Genomic DNA, 11,033 nt, shown 5'->3' with positions numbered 1-11,033 from the left:
AATTGTGCCCTCTAACATTCCTGAGACTTATGCTTGTCAAATTAACTGGCCATCAGGAGTTAACCCTTAACAATGAAAGATGCCCACACTCTCAAAGTCAAGGAGAGGGATGATAACTCATGGTTCAAGGATAAATGCTTGGGATCGAGAGGGATTGTGTCTGCCCAAGTGCTGAATCCCAGCACCTGCCATTGAGGATCCATTAACCCTCAAGGTGGACAGAACCATCCAGTAGACCCTGCCCATGACAGATGGGCAATCAATGAAACCTCCTGTCAGAACACCCAGTAATGTAGAGATTAGGGGAGGGAAAACCAGACGGGAAGTCAGAGGCAGCTCTGGGTGAGGGCTTTGACCAAGGTCAGTCAAGCAATGAAGATGGAACGGCAGCCAAGTTATGAGTGAGCCGTAGCTGCCGGATAAGGTGTGTTGGACTGGCTGCCTCCAGGGAGGACAATGGGTGAGGGGAGGTGCTGTCAGATGGCTGAGACACCAACCTGACTGTTAGTCTCTCTCTTTCATCCCTCGCAGCTTGCTGATGGAGTCAGTGGAGCTGGCAATTCTGCTAATTACAACGCCAGAGGAACATAGACTCCAACTGCAACAAGCAGTGGCACCCAGAGAACACCCAGCACCAGAACTCAGGGGGTCACAGGGCAAGTTCAAGGGCTGCAGGCAGCACCAGCCAAACAGGAACCTCGAGGGTGAAGGAAACCAAAGGTTTTCAGTACCTGAGTGCCCTTCATAGAGCTGTTGGATATGTGTCGCAGGAGACTGCCTCATCAGGCATAATGTCTAACCTGGCACCATGTGGAGGGTACCCCCACCCAGTGGCCATGAAGGTCACGGCAGCTCTCAACTTCTTCAGAGTTTGTTCTAGGGCTCCATTCCAGTCTCTGTGGGGGAGCTGTGTGGCATTTCTCAGTCATCTGCCCATAAACACACCCGTGAGGTCAGACACACACTATGCAAGGGCACCGGACTCTCATTCAATGCAGCCAGGACCAGCAGGATCAGAGGGTTGTAGGATTCGTCACTATGGCTAGTCTGCCACAGTTACAGGGGATGATCGACTGCACTCATGTTGCTCTATGCACCCCTTGGTATCAGGGAGTCCCATTCATCAATAGGTAAGGGTTCCTGTCTAGGTGGTGTGCGACCATCTGAAGAAGTTTACATTTTCCTGGGGGCCTGTATAACAGCTACATCCTTGGGCAATCACAAATCCCTGGAACATTAGAGGGTCACCCCAAGCTGCAGGGATGGCTTGGGGGACAATGGATACCTGCTGGGGTCTTGGCTGATGATGCCAGTGCAGTGGTCTGCGACCAAAGCAGATGCTCGCTACAACGAAGTCAGTGCTTCAGCTGCCTTGGCGGGTCTGGTGTAGACTTACAGTACCGTTCTAAGGGTCTCCCACATTAAATGACATTATTAAGGGAGGCAGTTCATCCCAGTTCACACTGGGACATCATTATTTGGGGGTATCCCATCCTGAATTTCACAAATTGGGACTTGTGCCAAACTAACAAATGTGGGGACCTCACCAGGTGAACCGGATGTAACAAAATGTGGTTTAGCTTCTGTGAGCAAATATTCCCTTTCCTTTGGATCACAATGACGCTAATGACATTGGGAAGATGAATTTCAGGACATTGTTCTGCAAGGAGGGCACATTCGGATTATTAAATGAGTGAGCGAGTTAACTCCTTAGAGGAGGCAATGACCTAGTGGTATTATCACAATTAGTCCATAGACTCAGCTAATGTTCTGGGGAGCCGGGTTCGAATCCCATCATGGCAGATGGTGGAATTTGAATTCACTAAACATTACCTGGAATTAAGAATCTACTGATGACCATGAAACCATTGTCGATTGTTGGAAAAACCCATTTGGTTCACTAATGTCCTTTCGGGAAGGAAATCTGCCGTCCTTACCTGGTCTGGCCTACATGTGACTCCAGAGCCACAGCAATGTGGTTGACTCTCAACTACCCTCCGGAATGGCCGAGCAAGCCTCTCAGTTCAAGGGCAATTAAGGATCGGCAATAAATGCTGACCAGCCAGCGATATTCATGTCGGTAAAGTTTATTTATTTATTTGTCACAAGTAGGCTAACATTCACACTGCAATGAAGTTGCTGTGAAAATCCCCTAGTTGCCACACTCCGGTGCCTGTTTGGGTACACGGAGGGAGAATCTAGCATGGCCAATGCACCTAACCAGCACATCTTTGGTCCCACGAATGAAATAAAATAGAGCTAAATAGGATCAAGGACAGCACAGAAGTGAATCTGTAACAACCAAGTTAAAATGACACTAGTCATTTGACGTGTCTGCAAAGAAAAAAAGTTGGGAATTACATAAAAGTTCTACAGTAGAGAAAAAGACCCTTTGGCCCATCACATCTGTGCTGGTCAGAGACAAACCATCCAACTATTCGAATCCCATTTTCCAGCACTTGGTCCGTGGCCTTGTGCGTCTTGGCATCGCAAGTGCACATCTAAATACTTCTGAAATGTTATGAGGGTCTCTGCCTCCACCACCCATTCAGGCAGTGAGTTCCAGACTCTGGGTGAATTAGTTTTTCCTCACGTCCCCTCTAAACCTCCTGCCCCTTACCTTAAATCTATGCCCCCATGTCACTGATCCCTCCACCAAGGGGAAAAACAGATGGCCAAACATCCTTGACTTTCAACATGTCATCAACAGATTAAGTTGATGCACCATCAATTACGATACGAGGACTCCAGCGAGTGGGTGAAATAACAGGCTTTTAATCGCAAAGAACTGGAGCACACCCTTGTAGCTAACCTGGCCCAGACTGAGGTGAGGAGGAGGAACCATCACCATTATACCTCACTCAGGTGGAAAGGGAGGAGTCTCAGGTGGAAAGGGAGGAGTCTCGGGCCAGGTGCAGCATGGGTGTGTCCAGGCATACACATGTAATTACAGTGGGTCACCACATAAGAAAATGTTTTCATAAATTACAGCAGCAACAAAGGGGAAATTTCATGTTTTTTAATATTCCATATATTTAAAGATTACATCATTGTGTAGTATGGCATTAATAATGCACCAGATAAAACTGTAAAAGATGGAAGATTGTTTCAATGCACCAATATCTGTGCTATACTCAGTCCAGTGCAGAGTTCATGTGTTGTGAACAAGGTCAATCATCTCTGTGTTTAATAGAACAACATTCGATAAGTCCAGGATGATCAAAATGTTATTCTCGGTCACTATCACTGCTGTCGCTGCTGCTGGCATCCAGTTCTTCCAGTGATCTTCTGTTTATTTGTGAAAAAAGAACAAGCATTAAGGCGTTACAAAACCCACAATCTTGCTTTGCAACAAATATCAATCCTTTGTCATTATTTTTTTACACTATATACACCCGATACAGAATAGGCAGACTGTGTGGATTGGCACTCGTCAGGTAGAACATACACTTTACACAGAAACATTGCAGCAGGAGTAGTCATTCGGTCCTTCGAGTCTGCTCCACCATTCAACGTGATCATGGCTGATCCTCTCTCTCAATGCCATACTCCCCCCACTCTCCCCATACCCCTTAACACTGCTGGAGTCTACCCATCCCCCACGCCAGAGGAAACAATGTTCCTGCATCCAGTCTATCCAGTCCTGTCAGAATTTAATACATTTCAATGAGATCCCTCTCATTCTTCTAAACTCCAGGTGAGGCCCATATGACAATCCTGCCATTTTCTCTCCTCCATTATGGAAAACTATGTTGAAAACACTGGTTACAAATGTGACATATGCCAAGCAGACAGACTTACTTCTCTTCATCTGTCAGCTCAAATTCCTTCATCACCCAGTCAAACAGCACTGACGTTGCAGGTAAACTGAATGAACTGGCCAGCTTCACCAAGTCAAGAGCCAGGGCCTTGTTACAGATTTCCTTAGCATGGTCCAAAAACTCACCCAATAGCTCTTTGCTGAATAAAAAGAATACAGAGATCGAGATACTTCAGAAAAGCACCCCTGTTCAAGTTCAAAACACACTGAACAATCTCTAAAGGGGGCTTCCTCCCTGCATCTTAAACATTTACAGATCCAATGGCATTAATTTCAATTGTTGAACATTAACAAGAAACAACTTACCCAGGAACCCTGTTGTTTGTTTTAAAAAGTTGCAGCATCCCCCTGGCAATAAAGATGACAAGTTATTGCATACACATTATTGGCTATTTAAAATCAAAAACAGTCTTTTGTTGGGTTTAAGTTGTCACTAGATGAGAATGCAAACGATCCACAAGTATCAAGTGGATTTTGGGAAATCTTAGAGTTAAAGAGCAGGATCGCTTGTACACTCTACACTCGCACTAAATTTACAGCATAGAGGGAGACAAGTTTTTTCATTTATTCATTGGACATGGGCATCGCTGGATGGACCAGCACTAACTCTGGCCTTAGGAGTCTGACCTACATGTGACTCCAGTTCACATTGCTGGGATCTGGAGTCACATGTTGGTCAGACCAAGAAAGGACAGCAGTTTCCTTCCCTAAAGGATATTAATGAACCAGATGGGTTTTTCCAACAATCGACAATGGTTTCATGGTCATCATTTGACTTTTAATTCCAGATTTTTATTGAATTCAAATTTCACCATCTGCCATAGTGGGATTCGAACCCTGGTCCCCAGAACGTTACCCTGGATCACTAGTCCAGTGACAATACCACTACGGCACTGCCTCCCCTTTGGCCCCTTCTGCCTGTGCCAGCTCTTTGCTAGATGTATCCAATTAACCTCATCTCATTTGCCCCTGTAATTGTTTTCCCTTCAAGTATTTATCCTTTTGAAAGCAACTATCTGATCTGCCCCCAACACCCTTATGGGCAGTGCATTCGAGGTCACAATAACTCACTGGGTATTTTTTTAAAAATCCTCCGATTCTTCTGCCAATTCCCTTAAATACATGTCCTTTGCTTACCAACCCTTCTGCCACTGAACACAGTTTTTCCTTATCTACCCTTTCAAAATCCTCCAGGAGTAATGTTAATTTTGGGGTCCCATCAGGAGATGAAATAAGTGCTCACAGCAAGCTCAGAAAAATCAATGATCTGTAGCCCTGGGCCAAATAGAAAGAGAGAGACAGGATTGAGGCTTTCAAAATTGTGAATAGCTTTAATCGAATTGATGTGGAGAAACAGTCTGAATCATAGAATCCCTACAGTACAGAAGGAGGCCATTCAGCCCGAGTTTGCACCGACCACAATCCCAGCTAGATCCTATCCCCGTAACCCCACGTATTTACCCGGCCAGTCCCCTGACACCGCTGGTCAATTTACCATGGCCAATCCACCTAACCAGCACATCACTGGACTGTGGGAGGAAACCTGGGGAGAATGTGCAGACTCCACACAGACAGTCACCCGAAGCTGGAATTGAACCTGGGTCCCTGGCGCTGTCAGGCAGTGGTGCTAACCATTGTGCCACCGTGCCACCCAGTGCACTTGGGGCGAGTCAAGAGCAAGGGAGGCCTGATTAAAAGACAGACACAGCACGGTAGCGCAGTGGTTAGCACTGCTGCTTCACAGCTCCAGGGTCCCGGGTTCGATTCCCAGCTTGTGTCACTGTCTGTGTGGAGTTTGCACGTTCTCCTCGTGTCTGCGTGGGTTTCCTCCGGGTGCTCCGGTTTCCTCCCACAGTCCAAAGATGTGCGGGTTAGGTTGATTGGCCAGGTTAAAAATTGCCCCTTAGAATCCTAAAATGCGTAGGTTAGAGGGATTAGCGGGTAAATGTGGGGGTAGGGCCTGGGTGGGATTGTGGTCGGTGCAGACTCGATGGGCCGAATGGCCTCCTTCTGCACTGTAGGGTTTCTATGATTTCTATGACTAACAGATCAAATAACTAATTGAGGACCAAAGTCTTCACATGAGTGATGAGAATGTGAAGCTTGTTGCCAGATGGATTGGCTGAAGATAGCATTGATACACTGAAGCTGATGTTGATTGAAGAGAGAGAAGGAATTAGAGGGACATGGGAGCAGGAAGAAAGAATGGGAAGAGTATAAACCATATTGATCAATTGGACCAAGTGACCAGTTTGTGCTGTAGATTCTACATTTATCATCCACACCTCCAAAAGCAATCAAATAGTTTCACTCTTTGCTGATTTGTTGGTGAAATTCTGTGCTCACCGAGCAAGGAATGATGGGCAGGTTAGGTTAGGGAATGGGACATTTTCCTGTTTCAGACACCTATTGTCAGGAGATCTGTTTGCATGAGAAAACACTTCACCACTAAGCACTTCAGGTCAACTAGTAAAACTGAATTGAGCTCCCTCCACGTTTCCTCAAGGGAAACTCAATTCCAAACTTTAGAAGAGCATCTGCTGTTGCATCCATGCCCTAAGCAAGACCACCAATTGGGCATCATAGAATCCTACAGTGCAAAAAGTGGTAATTCGACCCATCAAGCCTCCGCCTACTCTCTGACGGAGCATCTTAACCAAGCCCACCCTATTCCCGTAACCCCACACATCTAACCCACTCATCTTGGGGCATTAAGAGGCAATTTAAAATGGCCAATCCACTTAAACATCTTTGGACTGTGGGAGGAAACCGGAGCACCCGGAGGAAACCCAGGCAGACATGGGGAGATCGTGCAAACTCTGCACAGACAGACAGTCACCCAAGGCTGGAATCGAACCCAGGTCCCTGGTGCTGTGAGGGAGCAGTGTTAATCGCTGTGCTATTGAGCCACCCGTATCTAGGGCAAGTTTGGTGTCACGGGATAATTCACTTAAAATTTTCGTGTCAAATTTCCAAACTTGTAAGAGAACCTGTACAGCTCACAGAGAGGTGACTTGTGTTTCATTAGCTGCAGCTGAACTTATACACCTGACAGGAGTGAAGGAAAGTGTTAACCCACCAGCTAAAGATTCATTAACCTCGTCTTCTTCTCCTTTATATTATTGACATGTGACCTTCAGTTATTGCTTTTAGAACATAGTATTTTAATAGCTAATCAGATTTCAATTCTAAAGTGTATTCTGCATTAACAGAGTTTTTTAAAGCAGGCTTTTGTCAGTCATAAATTACTCTCCAGAATACTCACCAAGCATCTCGAGTTCGACCTCCTCTCAAGAGCAGGAGAGTCACATTTCCCAAAGAGGTAGCTGTCCATTGTATGTTACGGAATTGCGCCTGTTTATAAGCAGCCTTTATATCCAGTGCGCACTCAGCAAATGCAACTTGCGACTGTAAAAAAAATCCACGACCAAATTAAACATCTGTACTCAGAACCTCAATGTATACTGGGAATCTCATCCTGCCTCCATCCCAGGAACGATGGAATTTGGAAGCGCAGGAAGAGTTTTGACAGGTTTGGAATGAGATGCTATTGATCTTCCCAATGTTAAATTCCAGAAAAGGTTTGGCTCATCCATGACTTGATATCGGATAAACAACTTTTCAAACCACAAGGAATTTTCTTAGTTGGAATGTCCTATCCAAGTGGGCACAGGTTACACTACAAAGACAATTACATTCTTGGTTATGTCCTAGAGTCGATAATTCCCCTTGATTAATTGTTCCCCATTACACCAATCCTTCAAAACTGATAAATGTGCCCAAGACTTTTCTTGCTGTAAATTCTATAGCATTTGACCCAAGTGCCTCTGTCAAAAATCCAGCTTTATAACCTCTCCAGGCTACTTTTCATATTATTATTCTAACAATTCCTTCAGCTTTGTTGATACAACTTTTGGACATTTACATTGATTACTTTATTTTTGCTTTAACTGTTGGGACCATAATAATCTTCTATTTAAATTTAGTTTCAAAGAATAGATATGAATAAGGACCATTCAACCCATCTAAGTGCATTCACTGAGAATGAAATTGTAGCACTTACTCTGTCTGGATGTCTATTCCTAATCAGAAAGAGGATTGAAGGTATAGTCAACACACTTCTGCAATGGACTCCACCCCTTCCGCGGTTGCTGGTTTAGCCCGAAACAGACTGTTTGCAGTCAGAACAATGGGCAGAACCTGATTTGAAGGTTTAATCCCATGTCTGCTCAATTAGAGAGAAAAAAAAACATCCACTTCCACAATTGTTAATGTCATCACCTCTGCCTCCTAACACAAGCTGCTCTTCCTTGGCCAGCCTCCCACCCTTCAACCTTGGAACATCAGCTCAGCTAAAACTCTGCCACCCATCCCATACCAAGTAACAGTTTCCCCTTTTGTTCATGACATTGCTGACCAACATGGCATGCTGGTTCCCCAAGAATGGAAATGGAAAATTCTTCTCCTTGCCGGTCCATTCTGATAGCTGGGTCTTTCTAAACCTGAAACCGTTGTACATGTCTCAGCCCCAAACTCTCCACTGCTCCAACTCATCCTTTCCAACACTGCCACGCCCTTTTTTCACCCAGCCAATGAAAGCACTGGCTTCAAGTGCCCAGATGCCAGCCTCTGGGTCCTGCCATTCTTTTCCAAATCCCACCCCCTCTCTTCCTTTCATCAAAATCCTCCTCTGTGATCAATTGGTTGCCCCTTTTAAATCTTGCCTTCTTTAGCTTGGTGCCCATTTTTTTTTGCAGTCCCATAGGGGATGTTTTAAACAGCACAAATGCAAGCAACGATTGTGGTTTAATACATTTCTAAATTTTCCTATTGCCAAGATTTATTTGAATGTCTGGGATTGACTTTTTCCATATGGTTTTTAATTTTAAACTCAAATGAGGTGTTCGCTCAGTCTCCTTTCAAGGTTCACTGTTTGAAATTTGTACAGTCGTAAAGTCATTCTCTGATGCTCTGCACTGCCTCTTGGCAGTCTGGCCAGGGCACTGTACAGCTTCAGCAAGATACCCTGTGTGTTGTGCCGCATAGCTCTGACTGAAAAATTTAGCAACATAATTGTTGCACGGCACGGTAGCACAGTGGTTAGCACTGCTGCTTCACAGCTCCAGGGACCTGGGTTCAGTTCCCGGTTTGGGTCACTGTCTGTGTGGAGTTTGCACATTCTCCTCGTGTCTGCGTGGGTTTCCTCCGGGTGCTCCGGTTTCCTCCCACAGTCCAAAGATGTGCGGGTTAGGTTGATTGGCCATGCTAAAAATTGCCCTTAGTGTCCTGAGATGCGTAGGTTAGAGGGATTAGTGGGTAAATATGTCAGGATATGGGGGTAGGGCCTGGGTGGGATTGCGGTCGGTGCAGACTCGATGGGCCGAATGGCCTCTTTCTGTACTGTAGGGTTTCTATGATTTCTATAATTGACTGGACATGCTAAAAGCGGAGTCTACTGAAAGCCCCAATATCACTCAAGTTCATCGCGCAATGTATATTACAACAGTATTTTCTCTGCCTCTATATGATGGGATGTTCACGTCTATTCATGCAAATGTTTCTATTCAATATGTGGTAATCATAGCCACACAATTCAAGAATGAAGTTAAATGTCAACCATCAGCGTCTTGGAAGTTTCCATTGACTGAACTGGACTCATCATATAAACTGGGCGTCCATGAGGTGCTGTGGGCCATCAACAGCAGCGGAATTGTACTCCAGCACAATCTGCAACCTCATGGCTCAGCATATCCCCCACTCAACCATTACCATCAAGCCAGGGGATCAACCCTGGTTCAAAGGAGAGTGCAGGAGGGCATGCCAGGAGCAGCACCAGGCATACCTAAAAATGAGGTGCGAGGCTACCAAACAGGACTATTTGCATACCAAATGGCAAAAACAGCAAGCAATAGACAGAGCTAAGCGATCCCACAACCAACTGATCAGATCCAAGCTCTGCAGTTCTGCCACATCCAGTCGAGAATGGTGGTGGACAATTAAACAACTTACTGGAGGAGGTGGTTCCACAAATATCTCCATCCTTAATGATGGAGGAGCCCAGCACATCCATGCAAAAGATAAGGCTGAAGTATTCACAGCAATCTTCAGCCAGAAATGCCAAGTGGACCATCCATCTCGGCCTCCTCCAGCATCTCAGATGCCAGTCTCCAGCCAATTCGATTCACTCCATGTGATATCAAGAGACGGTTGGAGGCACTGGATACTGCAAAGGAAATGGGTCCTGATAACATTCCGGCAATAGTACTGAAGAATTGTGCTCCAGAACTTGCTGCTCCCCTAGCCAAGCTCTTCCAGTACAGGTGCAACATTGGCATCGACCCAACAATGTGGAAAATTGCCCAGGTATGTCCTGTACACAAAAAGCAGGACAAGTCCAACCTGGCCAATTACCACCCAGTCTACTTGCGATCATTAGTAAAGTATTGGAAGGGGTCATCAACAGTGCTATCAAGCAGCACCTGCCCAGCAATAACTTGCTCAGTGACGCTCAATTTGGGTTCTGCCAGGGTCACTCAGCTCCTGACCTCATTATAGACTTGATTCAAACATGGACAAAAGAGCTGAATTCCAGAGGTGAGGTGAGTGTGACAGCCCTTGACATCAAGGCCACATTCGAGGAACTCTAGAGAAACAGGAATCAATGGGTATTAGGGGGCAAACACTCCGCTGGTTGGAGTCATACCTGGTACATAGGAAGATGGTTATAGAGGGTCAGTCATCTCAGCTCCAGGACATCTCTGCAGGAGTCCCTCAGGGTAGTGTCCTAGGCCCAATAATCTTCAACTGTTTCATCAACGACCTTTCCTCTGTCATAAGGTCAGAAGTGGGAATGTTCGCCGATGATTGCACAATGTTCAGCACCATTCGCGACTCCTCAGATACTGAAGAAGTCCATGTTCAAATGCAACAAGATTAGACAATATCCAGGCTTGAGCTGTTAAGTGGCAAGTGACATTCGCGCCACACAAATGCCAGGCAATGACCATCACCAATAAGAGACACTCTAACCACTGCCCCTTGACATTCAATGGTGTAACCATCACTAAATCCCCCACTGTCAACATCCTTGGGGTTACCATTGACCAGAAACTCAACTGGACTCACCACAAACACACTGGCTACAAGAGCAGGTCAGAGGCTAGGAATACTGTGGTGAGTAACTCAGCTCCTGACTCCCCAAAGCCTATCCACC

At 45.6% G+C, this 11,033-nt stretch overlaps 1 protein-coding gene across 1 annotated transcript in view; it reads right to left on the bottom strand.

The window, feature by feature from the left end:
- Positions 1-2,756: 2,756 nt before the first annotated feature.
- ptcd3 (pentatricopeptide repeat domain 3) overlaps positions 2,757-11,033 on the bottom strand; it is a 39,575-nt gene continuing 31,298 nt past the window's right edge. Inside the window, exons 21-24 of the mRNA XM_078223565.1 lie at positions 7,086-7,228; positions 4,127-4,168; positions 3,802-3,960; positions 2,757-3,288 (exon numbers count right to left, since the gene is read on the bottom strand). Of these exons, the coding sequence (XP_078079691.1) occupies positions 3,228-3,288; positions 3,802-3,960; positions 4,127-4,168; positions 7,086-7,228 (405 nt within the window). The 3' untranslated portion in view covers positions 2,757-3,227. The remainder of the gene's footprint in view (positions 3,289-3,801; positions 3,961-4,126; positions 4,169-7,085; positions 7,229-11,033) is intronic.

Source organism: Mustelus asterias, chromosome 1 (assembly GCF_964213995.1).
Source record: "Mustelus asterias chromosome 1, sMusAst1.hap1.1, whole genome shotgun sequence".
NCBI classification, from domain to species: Eukaryota; Metazoa; Chordata; class Chondrichthyes; order Carcharhiniformes; family Triakidae; genus Mustelus; species Mustelus asterias.
The sequence above is the reverse complement of the archived record's forward strand: the minus strand, read 5'-3'. Positions and strand labels throughout refer to the sequence as shown.